Raw genomic sequence first — 14,933 nt, forward strand, 5'->3', positions numbered from 1 at the left:
ATGTAGCCACCTACAGAAGATAGTGCCTCTTTATTACACCTAAATATTGCCAATATAGTTTCATGTTTTTGCTAATCCTAGGAAGAATACTAATTTGACAGATCCTGACAACACACTATGTTATTGTGATGCATTTTAGAGGCGTGAGCAGGCGAAAGATTTCAATATTTGCTTTAAGGGGAGGAAATAAGATTTTTTAACAAAAATTGTATTTCAGAGTAGTTAAGAAAGATGCTCTGACAGCAGAATACATTTGCACTCCTTCCGGTTTATTGACACTTTGTTTTACAAAAACAGTTATGAGAGAATGCATAGTGAGTCGCACTCACAGCCGACTCATCAAGGACAACATGGAGCAACACAACAAAGAGCGTCAGGAAAAGGCAAAAAATTTCAAGTGATTAACTTAAAAAACAAACAAAAAAAACCAAAACTCAACAACAACACTGTTTGCAGGTCTCCCGCCCACACAATACAACTGAATGACACACATGGGAGTCTGATCTGGGCAAGCGCACGCAAAAGAAACAAAACAAAAACAAAAACCCACACACACACTCACTGGTACATAATGCAAATGTGTGGGGGTTGAGGAATAACAAGGGAAGATTGGTTCATCTGACAAATAACATGAAGAGATGCTTAGAAATGCACATGTACAGGGTCACATCACCCAAAGTTTAAAAAATAAAATAAAATGTACTCATTGTTAGCACTTTTACGCTCCAGATTTTTAGGAGTCAGGGGGAAAGATGAGGAAAGATTTTCTCTTATTTGAGTGAAATGACCCTTTAATCGGGTTAGGTACAATCAGCTCACACTATCTGTCCAGCCTTCAAAATCCACGTGAGTGAAGCCAGCACCATGATACGCAACTGTCCGATCGCTACTAGCAGCAACAGATCACTCGTGGATTTGCACGACATCAAGAGTGTGTGCTGATGGTACTGTATGCCACACGCACGCACACACTCTGCACTTTAACACAGAGAGTCTAAAGAAGAGTCTAGAGCATCCTTTGTGCGTGCTGTAAAACCAAGAGCTGAGCGGTGAAGTGTTTGGATAAAGACATCTGAAGGGCGAGCCCGTGGTCATAAAGCGAGATGTGCGTTGTTAGCGTAATGGGCTGAATCACCGTTTAACATACCGACTCTACAATGGGAGGATCACAACAGGAGGAAAGTTAACGGGATAAATACAATCACAGCAAAAACAACAAACAAAAACAAAAAAACACTGTATTGTTTGTAATGTTTAAACAAAGATGCCACAAAAAAAAAAAAAAAAAAAACCAAAACCCTCAAAGGTTTCCAAAGAAGACATAAAACACACTGACCCTCTGGTCACACTCACCCAAAAAAAGATTTTTCTAACTGGTTGAAAACGACTGAAAAAAAACAAAACAACAACAACATTATAGGGAATCAAGAAAAACAAACTTCTTTTTTGTTTTTAAACTGCAGTTAATTAATGTGTGTTTTATGACACAGAATATTCCTGGCCAACCTCCTCCACGTGCTGGCTAAGCTGTACAACAAGTGTTCCAGTGTAAACTCAAGAGGATTGTCCTCGCCTGGAAAACTAGCCTGGATTTTCCAGCTAAGGGAATAAAAATTAGAGTACAATGAGATGAGCACTATGGAGAAAGAAAAGCCGCTATAAACAATAACGTTTTCTGAGAGAAAGGTAACAACTACCAAGTGCTCCAGTAAAGAAAACACACTACACGTCTGCATCTCGACTAAATTGGCCCGACAAATACAATCACGTTAGGTAGTTATTTCATATATTTATCTGCATCTATGCCACAGTCTGTTAAGCTTAGTTACCTCTACTGTTTTTTACTTCACACCATGAACCACAGCAGCATTTAGAGCAGTGGATTATACTGTTGTTTAGTTTGGTGAGATTACAGAATTGAATCATTTGGATGATAACAGAGTCAGTGTGAGGGACGCTGAAAACCAGCAGGTGACTGCATTTACCTTCATGATATGTAAAAACGGTGACTGAGGGCACCTGAAATCAAACAACACCAGTGTATGACTTGACGTTTTGTTGTTCTAGATCAGCCAGAGATGCATCTCCAGCTGCTCAACGGTCTTCACACAAGGCACGTCTTCTTCCATCCACCTCCCTCCACCCCTCTGTGAGCCACAAACCCCCGATTCGTCCTCGCTCTCAGGACCTCTGTGATGCACATCGAGATGAGCTATCGACTTCGGGGCCTTTGTATTCTGGATTTCTGCTGGTTCTCTGAGGGATATGTGGAGGACTATGCACTAGAGCTAAACTGTTTTTAAAAGAAAGTGATCATGAGGATTGGATCTAAGCTTTTTACTTAAGATGGTTCTATGCTCACTTGGTATTACGGAGCTTCATTATTAGTACGGTAATGTTAAGAGATAGAATATACTGGAAGTTAGCTTCTTTCTTCATAAGGAAGAAAGTTTACGTCAGAATGGAGAAAAGGATGGAATAAAAGTGAAAATAGGGGATCTACTTCTTTGCCACTGCTAAACCTCGATGCCCAAACCAACGCAAAGATCTTTCTCACACTCCTTCTTCGTCTATACAACAAAACTCCAGACTTTTTTATGAACGACCGCTCGTGTTGTCTTGTGTCACCAAGACAGCAGTTGAGGTGCTGTCTCTGGAAGCAGGCTGTTAGCTGTGCTAGCTGGTGTGCAGGTGCTCTGGGTCTCCTTTCTCCAAATAGAGGAGGGAGGGGGGTGGGGAGGCTTTAACCGTTCAGGAGGTAGACTACCAGCTCGTAGGTGCACATCATGATGCCCGTGTTGGGTATCTGGCGTACCAGGTGGGTGGTGAGACCGCGGTACAGGGCGCGGAAGCCCTCCTCTTTGGGCACTGTCGTTAGCGTCTGGAAGAAAGAGCGGTACTTGTTGCCTTCTTCGCGTAGTCGCGTGCGAATCACTTCTGCAAATTTGAACAAGAGAGAGGGTGGGTAAGAGAACATAATGGGGGGTGATCAGACATCCAGATGAGAACAGCTAGTAACAGCCTCTCACCATGAGGGTAAGCAATAGATGTGGCACAAGTCTTGGAGGTGGCAGCAGCAAGCATCATCCCCACAAAGTCTGAAGCATCTTTTGTCAAATCCTCCTCCTCGTCCATATTCTGTGGTGCCTTGGCCTCCAGGAGGCGCCGTTTAATGTTTTCATAGATCACAAAGTGGATCACAGTCTCTGAGATGCCGGCGTAGGATGCCGACATCCCTCTGTAGAAGCCCCGAAAGCCGTCTGTCTGATACACCTGACGCACGCACTCGAAAGCGCTCATCCTTCGCTCGCCTCGATTCCTGAAAACACAAGAAAAATGGAGGGATTACAAGCTGTGTAGCATACTGCTTCCTCTCACTGTGGATTTGGAGAAAAAACTGCTCTTCTTCAGAGACTTTAAGGAGGGATGAAGAGATATTGTACAGAAGTTGCATTTACAGAGCACAGTATGTAAAATAATTAACAATTCCAGCAGCCACTCAGCCTCTTATTAGTTACACCTATGATATCAAGCTCAGAATCCTGGATGACTTTCAGAAAACCTGACCTCTGACCTTGATATTGAGGTCGAGATCACTGAGATTCAACCTCAGAGATCCTCAGTAGACACACCTGTGGTATCAATTTGAAAATGCTAGAGTGACTCGTTCTCAAGTCACAAACTTGGGTGTTCACGCCGCCCAGCCATCTGTCCAGCGAGGTGATGACAATGCCACATCAGCTTTTCATGGCTCAGGGGTAACCCCCCCCCCAAAAAAAATACAAACAGAACCCCCCCCAAACCCCTAAACGAAAGAAAACTGCACACAGTTACTAAGAATATAAAACAAAACAGGGAGCTGAGCCACCTGACTTCCACACAAATGAAATTTAACCTTTGTCCGGGTAACATTACTCAACAAAACAAACAAAGCCACCCGTTTACAGAACAAAGCAAGGCTCCTGCAAAGATGGACTCCTCGATTACACTGCAGAAAATACAAAAGCACAGGATTTGTCTCCAGTTCACTGTTTAAATTTACACTGAAAACACATTCGAGTGTGTAAAGTGAAAACTGTTCTATGATCACCGAAGCGCATGCCAATTAACCTTTAGTCAGTTTGGCAACGTTTTGCATAGCAAGCCTCGTGGGAAGGGCACGAAAACACTTAAAACTAAATGCAGAGCATTGAGTGTGATCTCTTTAAATTCAACCAATATCTAAACAGACAGCTCCTTGTTCTTAGTGTTTCAGAGTCAGATTTACAAGTACTTCTGAAACCTACTGTACATGTAAAATAAAGGAAAGTCAAAGCCTGAAGCTTTATGGTTATGAAAGACAGACCACACCCAGCCAGGCGAGCTGCACAAGGTCCAAACAAAAGCAGCGCTCGTTCAGTAGAACTGGTTTAAACTATGAAGGAGGATTCAGAAATAAAGATAGCAACATGTTCTTCAATGACAGCGAATATCTGTGTGGTGACGCATATCAGAGCAACAGACAAAAAAGAAAAAGAAAGCTACATGAACTGTTCACCTTGCATCCAGCTGTAGACGCGTCTTTATGAGCCATATTGGATTGGTTGCGGTGATGGCTGTAAAACCTAAAGAGGGCAAAAAAAACACAACAAGGTTACTCTTCTACAAAATTAAGAAATATGATAAGCTAATTCTCAAGATGCTAACAGTAAAGTAAGAATAAACAGGTTCTTTTAGTAAAAAAAAATAAATTAAATTAAAAAAATATCAAAGCCACAAAAGCAGGTAGCCCCAAGTAGAGGGGAAACTGCATGTTATAAGATTTGTATGTCATGCTAACAGCTGTAAGAAAGAGAGAAAAACTCTATCTTATCCAATGAGCTAGGTGAGAGTTAGAGAAAGAAGAACCAGACATAAGAAGAAGCACAGATCTGTGGCGAGTACTCACGCAGACCCAAGTAACTCCTCACAGATGCAGCTAGAGACCCCTGGTGGTGCGGGGGTCTCATGCCCTTGCGAGAGGAGAGCTACGGTAGAGTAAAAGCCTAAAACAGACACAGGGCTTGTGTGTTTGCGAAAAGACCCGGCATGCAACCATTCAAGATCCCATTCCCACCATCACCCCGCAGGATTTAACATAATGCACAACGTCATGTGAAATCTCACTCACTCACACTCACACACACACACACAAAGACAGCAGAATGGATATGACGGGAGAGAACAGCTGTTCATTGATTGAAATAAACTTACATAAAAATAACAGTTTAATGCAAGAGTACTGCAAAACTACAATGCCGCATGGATACCTGCAGTTCTGAGGGATTAAGGGATAATAGGGACGGTTATGCTCATTTTCAGCTCTACTAGAAAAGCTCAGCATTATCTTTTTATTTTTACTGAGCCTTTCTGCAGCTCCTCAACCATCATATCCAAGTGTGTCAAGCAGAGAATCATCTGCTAACAATTTATTTCAAACCCTAAAACTGAAAACACTCTGCACTGTCTATTATACTTTACGCTCCTATATAGAGCCTCTTAATGTCATCTTTCACCTGCGATTCGGATTTTTACTAGGTTATGCAATCTATATTCCATACATCTTAATATTACTTAATATTTGTATTTAAATGTTAGTGGTAGGGAAGGGAAAAAAAGAATACAGCATAGTATCGCAATCTTTTGCATGGTGATATTATATCGATACATGGAGACCAGATATTGATATTTTATTAAATAAATTAAAATACTGTGGGAATAGTATAAACGAGGAATCATCGAATGCACAACCATCCTGAGGCTGAAAGACTAGCATCTACGCTTACTCTTCCTGCTATCAACAGCAGAAAACTGCTCTAGCCTCTGCTATGTGTGTCACGTAAAGATGAGATGACTGTTAACACCTCGTCACCTGTCACTTCAGCTCAGGCAGCTCTGTTGGTTGCTGCTGGAGGGAAATGTAGTGACGCTGACCTTGACTGGTTTGCTGAAAGGTCTAAGTCATGGTGTGCTACAAGTGGTGTTACTGTGAACTTTGGATTCACCCAGAAACTCAGTGAAGCAGTCTGACTGACCCATATCATACAGGTTTATTATTCCCAAAACAATCAGCCACTTGAGAGCAGATAACCCACCCCTGACATGCAAGGCATCAGAGAATTGTGGAGTGGTATTTAAATCTGACCTCATAACACATTTATTTTAATCAGCATTGCAAAGGGAGCCATACACACACACAGCAACTAGTAAAGAAACACAAGTGATGCCTGTAGGATTTTCCTACAACCCCTATTCCATAGAAGTTGGGACGCAGTAAAATCGAAATAAAACTGAATGCAATGCATTTGAAAATCTCAGAAATATGCACTGATTTCCATGACAGAATCATTCCTGTTTTTACTGAAGTTCTGTCTGTACATCCAGAATGTGCACAGGGATTTCTTTTAGAGCTCTTTTAGTGATTTTATATACTGTAGATGATGAGATATTTAATGTCTGATTAACAGTATGATGAAATTTATAGACACCGTTTCCTGGAAACTGGTGAAAGGCTGTCCCTCTAAAATGCTCTTCATCATCATGCTCCAATCATGTTACTGACCTGTTGCCAGGTAACCTATTTAGTTGCAAAATGTTCCTCCAAATGTTTCTTTTTAGTCCAATTGACTTTTATAGCCTTCTGCTGTCTTCACCCAACTTTCTGGGGCATGCTGCTGCCATCAAATTCAACATGAGCTAATATGTTTGATAAAAAGTAAAATGTCTAGATTTGAACATTTCATGACTTTTTTTTATGTTTTACTGGGAACAGTATTTGGGTTGATGAGATTTACAACTCATTGTATTCTGTTGTCATTTACATTGTACACACGTCACAACTTGTATGGAACTGGATTTTAATCAAATTTGATACAATATTAGTTTTACCACTTTAACTTTCATGTAACATGACTATTTGTGGAAGCTCACCAACACTGAAGAGTCAAGATCAATATGCTCACAACATTAGAAACAACTGCTATTTTAGTTTCTAAAAAGCAGGACACGATGATGCATGTCTGTCTGATGCCTTGGGGACTAGTTGCATAAAACACCTCTAGTTTTCTCCTTCTTCTTCTTTTGACATAGCCATTTACTGCAATGAAAAAGACTTTATAGATTTAAAACTCTATAGTTTTTAAGGAAACGATATGGATGTGCATTTCATATTTGCAGTCTGACCTTTATTGCACCACCAAATTAGTTTAAGAATGAAGAGATTATATTTGTGCTGGATAAAGAAAAAAAGAAAGCACAAAAAACAAAAGCTAATTTAAATACAAAACAAAAAACAAACAAAAAACACACACGTGCCAAAACCTGCAGTTCCCACATTGGCCACTTGAGGCTGGTTCCAAAAGTGAGTCATTCTTCACAGACTCCAGTGTTCAAATGTACAAATAAATTGACTTATGGTTCTGGAAATGTGACATCAACATGTGCAACATGTGCAACATGTGCCAATCAGTGCATGACACTGATTGGCCAGTCAATGGCGTAACTCGATGACTCATGAGAGCCACTCTCTTACAAAAATCAGAAACGCCATTTTTGAAATCCAGCAACGAGGGAAACGGCTACACAAAAACAACACGGTGGTCCCGGAGTCTGAAAAAGCCATACACTGAGCAGCAGGTATTGCATCACTATCCCCTGCTGTCATGTTGTTTGTTGGATAGAAATGACGCCGTGGACTTTCGGGCGCGTTGCTATAACGACCCTATGCATATTAAGTGGTACTCAATTATCATGAAAAAAATGACTGAAACCGAGTACAGTAAAGTTGAGTTGAGTAGAGTAGGTACTAGTAGTCTTTTGTACCACCACTGTGGGGATTCTTTAAGTTTAAGGCAAGGAAGTTAAGATCTTAAATCCATAGAAGAAGACTGTAAGAAAAAGACTTGAGAGTGTTTTATGCAACTAATTTAACTTTGACTTTAAAAAAAGACTTTTTTGCAGACATGTAGTTACCTGCTATTCCAGCCGACACCATGTGCACCTGTGTGGAGTCAGGTTCCAACACGCCGTTCAGTTTCTCTTTGGCAGTGGAGTAAGCACCAAAGTAGATTGCTCTATTAGTAGAAAAGGAGGACAAAAAAAGGGGGTCAGCATGTGTTAAACTGGAATGAGGCAAAACAAGTTATATATGCCATGTTTTTGTATTTCAGTGCACAACTAATTAGTCTGAGCCACTGCCTCCAGTAGCAATACAGCTCATCAATTACACTGCATTAACAAGTGTACAACTGCCCTCGTGTCTGGTTCAGTTTAATGGGGTTTAAAAATTCATTAGGTGTAAAGCCAAGAGCAGAACTAATATTCTCAGCAAATCAGCCTAGTTGGACAAATAAGGCTTTCAGCAAAAAAAGCATGCCTTCATTTATTTGCAGTAATTATCTTTAGTTGTTTTCACTAATTAAAATGGTCATAATGATCATGTTCACACTTGTGTCTAAATAGGAGCGCTGCTTTTGCTTTTATTCCAGTAATGGCACTACGCTGTGCGCCATCTGGTTCATTTGTACACCGGTTTGTCAAATGTGCTTAGTCAGACTTTTAATGATGTTTGGAGTTCATCCGTCACATTGTAGTGCGAATCTTTGCTTGCTTTTCATTAAATCTCCATCTGTACTCAGGAGTCCTCTTTTCCTTCCTTTCCTCTACCTAACCATTTGTTCATATAACACTAACAAAACACTTAGTGTATGCTTAGCACTGGCACCTGCTTCCGCAGCACTAGCTGCTGCCCACTGCCATTAGTCACCACTTTGCTTCTCTCATTACCAGTCAGAGCGGTTAATGAAATGAAACTATTATGGCAGTTGGTTAGAAGTTTTCCCCAGGCTTAGACTATGTGAACACGTCGCCATGAAGTCAGTGGTGCACAAACTGCTGAGAATGCCATGACAATGAATGGCTCCTTAATGAGTGTGGATCCCTGATTCTTCTTCGTCACCAAGTAACCTCAGCAAACGTTGTAGTAGTTACAGAGCACAACTGTTTTTCACAGGCTATGGAGCTGTAGACTTTTTACCAGATACTTAAATCAACATTTCTTTAAAGCACACAGTATTTTTAGTGCTCTTGATTCTTCAAGGTTGTCAAAAACTATATGAGCTTATGATATCAAACTATGTAACAATATAGACAAAAATATCTACAACAGCAGCAAGGAGTGCAGAAGATGATTAAATACGCCTGCACTCCTGTAGCTTACTGTGTGCACATGGATCAATCTACAATCAGAACATGGCTGTACAAATTTGACCTGCATAGAAATGATGCCAAGAAAGGCCTTTGGTGTCAAAAAGGAACAGAGGCCAATTACTTGGCCACAGTAACAATAAATTTTTTTGGAGTAGATCAATGACACCTGTTCAAAAGAATTACCTCACACCAACTAAAACAAGGTGGTGGAAATTTTCTTGTCTAACAGTCATTAATTCACCCACGAATACGGAATCTTAATAACCAGTAAACATTTGGACACATGTTCCAAAATTGGAAGCTGAACATAGCGGGATAATCATCATCTAGGAATGACTCAGAAAGATGAAATGGAGGATTATGGATGGTCAAAATAATAATGCAGGAAGACAGTGAGAAAAAAAGATAAGAATAAAACCATCAGAGCAAACCATTTTATCTGTTCAGCTTGACTCCACAATGTTTTGAAACTGATAACAAATAATGATGATAGAATTAACTATAACTATTAAACTAGTACTTGGCTAACAGTCTCTTTCTGCCCCTCATTTGCCGGCTGTGGTTCAGGTGGTAGAACTGGTCGTCTACCATCCCGAGTTGACCCAACTGCATCAGAGTGTGAGTGTTTGTGATGTTAGCTAAAAGTGCTTGGATATAGATAAAAGCACGGTTTGATGTTCCAGGATCAATATGGCAACTGACCAGTCATACTGTTGGGATGTCATAGCTTTGCAATGAACAAGAAATGGCTCTATAATATAATAAATATATTATATGCCAATATATAACCATATTATATAAATATATGCCAATATAATAAATTATATTATCAAGTTAAGTTTGCTGTTAGCTAACTTCTAATGCAAACTGAATGCTCAGACAACGTGATTTAGTTGTAATACTGATCCTGGTCCTATGTTATGATGACGCATTAACAAAACCAACACGGGTATATCAGGTCGTGCTTTTGTACGTAATGCTAACAGTAAGAAAAACACAACGTATCACATAACTTACCTGGAAGGTGCCACACCCACCAAATTTGGCCCCAAGCCTCTGAAGAGAGATCGAGGTCCCTCTTTCTGCAATATCAATCTGAACGAACACACACACACACACACACACACACACACACACACACACACACACACACACACACACACACACACACACACACACACACACACACACACACACACACACACACACACACACACACACACACACACAAATATGTGGATTAGAAGCAACGTATTGCACAAAACTCCAAGGTTATCTGACAGAAAGTCTTTTCCTAAAGATGATGCCAGTCAGACAATCCCAGAGTGCCAGCCCTATTTATAGTCATTACAGTTTTGTTATGCCCCCCTCACCACATCACCAACCCAGACCCTCTGTGTGGAACCTTAACCTAGTTTCAAAGCCCTAAAACAAGCAGGCAATCTAAGAATAGCAAAAACTGTCACTCCAACACTTGGATTGTCGTGTGTAATGAACACCGCAAGGTCTAGGGGGACACACAATAAAACACAATGTCTCAGTTTGTTCCCAAGGATTAGGAGCACTCCACCACTTTAAAGAGTGGCAGCACCCAATGTGCTATGCTGCAGGTTGTTTTCACCCAAATCAACATGAGATTTACAAGTAGTAATAATTAAACTAGAGCCAGACATTGTGATATGATTTTGCTCATTTCTCAGTCTTTGGCAACAGCTTCCAAAAGCTGAAGAGTTTCAGTCTCCAGTCATGAATCAGGTCTAAATACTGGTGTGCAGTTTCAGCTTTAGTTAGCAGGGGTAGCCAGGTGTTTTCACACAGGCCTGCTGACTGCACCCCTTCATCTACAGCCTGCAACATGTCAACAATGTCTGTACTCAGCAGCAGCTGGAGAACATATAAAACATGAATAAGTTAGGAATACACTACATCCTGCAGAGCAAAGCTGCAGCTGGCAACTCCCATATGACTAAACTGGAAAGGTAGCACTCTGCCATCGAACACACTTTTTTCAGAGTAGCATTCGCTCCTCTTCTAAAGTTGCCATGCTGCTTTTGGGTTGCCACAATGGGTTTGGTTTTTACATCGGATGCTAATGAAACCCTACATTTGGGATTTGTGTCTCATTCTGGGACTGAACCAGGGATCATTAACGTGTTAGTCCAATGTGTAAACCACTACACCCTCTGCCTAAATCTGTATGGTATTGCTGTGACTGTCATAACAGATACTGTGACTGATGATTAGTTTCACAAATAAAATCACAGATAAATAAATGGTAACAGTTGGATTTGCTGTGAAATGTCCTCTTTGACTAAAGCAACTAGTGTGTTCTCCTGTGTGTACCTCTCCCAAAGGCTGCTATTGAGGAGTTGTATTTCAGGGAGAGAGTGGTTTTGCCAGGGGGGCACTGGCCAGATTAAACCACCTCTCGGGGAGAGTACAGACAACTGAATACACATGTGAACAGCTCCACTCATTTTAGCTCAAATAACTGTAAGCTGCTAATTCAAAGCAATGCTAACATTATGTACAATGTCAAAATATGCTCTGTGTGTATGTGTGTGACATGTTAAAAGATACCCACTTGAGACAGTGCAGGGGGCCCGGTGGAGACACACGGGCCACGCTGGCCCCATTGACAGTGCTGAGCTGAACCTCAGACACATAGAGGGTGATGGAGGATGACTGGAGACGGGTCTTCACTACTTCCAGTGGACAAGTCAATATGGCTCCTACGGTGCCCCCACATCTGGTGCAAAAACAGAGAAGGCTGATGTGAGCCAGCAAAGCACAACAGATAAAATCGGCACAAACAGTTCCTGTATTCTTTACCAAAAGATCCGCAAAGCGTTGCCTAAACGAATCACCCGGTGTGGTGAGTGGAATTCTAAAGATCCCAGGCATGTAGACAAGAAAAAGCACAGTGTTGGGATAGAAAGCCAGCCAGGAATGCTTTGTGTTTCTTGGGAAGTAACAGCATGCTCCCATTTAGCACCACACCATATTAAAATTCCTAGATATGTGGATTTTAATAAACTAGGAAACAAATAAAAATACTTCTGTTTTTAGCAGGCTTCAAAGTCAGGTGCAGCCAGCCCCACTTTGTATTCATCATGTCATACATCAGGACAAAGATGTATCATTAGTTTCTCTGAAGCATAAGTAATCGTATATGTTTGGAATACTATAAATTCTTCCTAATCAGCTGCCTCTCCAGCGAGCTTTTCAGTTATACCCCTTGTTCTCCTCTGCAGAATCAATTACATTGCTGTAGTGCCATGTGAACCAGTTCTCCCCTAGCTGCCAGTTCTGATTGGAATGACTCGCAAGCTTATTGGATCTCAAGATCACAGTAGGATCAGCACTGAAGACTGACCTGGTTAGCCTGCCAGAAAGGAAGCTGAGAAGGGAAACTGCCAAGAGTAGCCAGTTTGCAGCAACTAAACATTTAGAATTACAACAAGGGGATTTTGTCAGGCAGATTCAAATATAAAAATAAATCTCTATACTTTCTGATATTAATGGCCACTTGAGTGGCCATTAATATCAGAAAGCTAAGTGCAGAAAACATTGGAACCTTGGTTTAGATCATCATGGTTAGAAGAGGATTCTTAGAACAGTGTAAATGTAGTAATAAAGCTTGGTTATTTCAACCAATGGCAGCTAATTATGTTTCACAGAAACTAAAGGCTACCTCATTTTATGTGTACAAAGCTAACGCTGCAGTCTTAGATCATGGGGATGTACAAGTTAAATGTATCACTTTTAGTATAATTGTAATGAAACTGAATGTGAAAAGAAAACTAATATATCATTGATGCTCTAAATGATCTTAATGCCTACACCATGTTCATTGCAATATTCGGGGCTCCCATGCATTGCTAATTTTGAATTTTTAAGACAGACTTTTTTTAAGCATGAGGTACAATAGATATGGTGGCTAACATATCTTGTAAACATACTGTTATTATTTATTTTTTTACAGTTTTTACAAATATTCAAACAGCAGGTACAACGTACAGTCAGGTACGAAAAGTAAAACAAACTGCATCGACAAAGCACAAGAATATTATCTACATGAACTCGATAAATAAACTGAGCCTAACAGGACTGTATTGGTCAGGTCCTGTTAGGTTTAGTTTAGGCTAGGCAATAGCAAAAGAATTGTAAACAGCAGTTATCTACACTTAAAGTTAATTTTCAACTGATACCAAAACAGAGAGTGTGTGTGTCTGTGTGTTAGAGAGAGAGAGAGACACACACACAGATAAACAGGGAAAGCAAGTCCCCAAAACACAGTTTTTAGCAGAGGTGAAGTAATCAAGAGTCAGATAATTACTGTATATAAAGGGAAAGCAGGACATCAGAGACATCATACGACTACAGCTTAATATGCAAAAACTGACTCCTTTAACAAGATAACACCCACTCAACATGTTCAGGCCTACAAAAGCAGAACTCTTATCCGTGCTTTTCTTAAATATGGTTTAGTATGCCAGTGTAATAAACTGCTGCATGTTGTTAAAGAGAAGCAAAGAGCTCATTTAAGCTGATAAATGATCCCTTTGCCCATTTCTAGTGCTGAAACACTAGTATTGTGTTTCACTGTGTACCAGGTCAGTCTTTCAGACGGAAGATGAACGTTTCTGCAAAATTCACGGATCTGCAAAAATACAGGATTGCTGATTCACACCCTTTCGTAACAGTCCCAGGCTGTGATTCAATCATAGTTGAACGTGCTATATACCGAATATGCTTTGGAAAACGAGTTTGATACAAGCCTATAGTTAAGATACGCTGACATAGTTGAGATGTCACTATTTCGAGTGACCTTTACTGGGAGTCTGCCCACATTTGTTTTGCTGCACACAAGGCGCACAGACGTTTAAAGACGCCGGCTTTCTAAAGCCAAAATTTTCCTGGTCGTAGCTATAAATAATATATGATAATACACAACTCTGACGAAGACTTCCGAGTGTTCGTAAAAAGCCATTTCATTCATACATTGAAATGTCATTGAGAAAACTGCGAGTGCGCATACGTGAGGACAAGATTAGCTGACATCTGACAGTGATGCAAAAAGTTATCTCTGGGTTACCTTTACGCAACTACCCAAAGCCAAAATACACAAAACATCAATACGGATATCGCATAATGGACAGCTACAGCGTCTATAGCGATTGCAATTAACTCACAGTGTGTGGCTAGCTAGCCCCGCTCTGACGACAGGAAGACGAGGAATATACTCACCCTCCAGCAAACAGATGAACTAAGGTATCTCTTTGACTCATTGTGGATCATATTCGGGAAGCGTCCACGGGGCACCACACAGGGGGCAACGGGAACGTAAGTGAAGAGACGGGGGAATGTCGACCCCGTCGTAGCAAGCAAATGTTACTCAGCAGGTCTGTGTTGTGGTGGAGGTCAGCTGCGTGCTAAAAGCGAGGGTATGTAACAGCTAACTTAGCTAGCTCGCGCTAGCTGCCACGGCTAACGGGAGTGCGTTGGTAATGGCAGACGTCAGAGCGACAGGACAGCGTCTTCTCCTTTCTGAACGGGACACTGCTTCACCGTAAAAGTGTGCGTGTCTTTAATGTTGTCGGGTAATTCCAGTCTTGTGGTAATAAGATCAACTATGGACTACACTCGACCTCCCTCCCGCTGACGTGCTATTGCCTCACTGAGGAGCTCTGCGGGTCACGTCGCAA

The 14,933-nt window shown here is 40.9% G+C and overlaps 1 protein-coding gene across 1 annotated transcript; it reads right to left on the reverse strand.

The window, feature by feature from the left end:
- Positions 1-248: 248 nt before the first annotated feature.
- LOC308401270 (solute carrier family 25 member 36-A-like) lies at positions 249-14,933 on the reverse strand. The gene is made up of 7 exons (XM_080889417.1): positions 14,476-14,933; positions 11,810-11,974; positions 10,243-10,320; positions 7,990-8,090; positions 4,538-4,604; positions 3,030-3,319; positions 249-2,937 (listed from the first exon to the last, which is right to left on the reverse strand). Exons 1-7 carry the CDS (start codon positions 14,514-14,516, stop codon positions 2,744-2,746), a joined length of 936 nt encoding a protein of 311 aa, XP_080745543.1. The 5' UTR covers positions 14,517-14,933; the 3' UTR covers positions 249-2,743.

This window comes from Rhamphochromis sp. 'chilingali', assembly GCF_963969265.1.
Source record: "Rhamphochromis sp. 'chilingali' genome assembly, chromosome: 8".
Taxonomy (NCBI): domain Eukaryota; kingdom Metazoa; phylum Chordata; class Actinopteri; order Cichliformes; family Cichlidae; genus Rhamphochromis; species Rhamphochromis sp. 'chilingali'.

What these genes read in the sequence shown, in the direction of transcription:
- LOC308401270 (XM_080889417.1), bottom strand. Translation starts at nt 14,516, where the DNA reads ATGAGTCAAAGAGATACCTTAGTTCATCTGTTTGCTGGAGG. An exon ending in GGCCCCCTGCACTGTCTCAA is followed by an intron (nt 10,321 to 11,809) that starts GTGGGTATCTTT and finishes GTGTTCGTTCAG; the next exon opens with ATTGATATTGCAGAAAGAGG. An exon ending in GGTGTCGGCTGGAATAGCAG is followed by an intron (nt 4,605 to 7,989) that starts GTAACTACATGT and finishes TGCCCTCTTTAG; the next exon opens with GTTTTACAGCCATCACCGCA.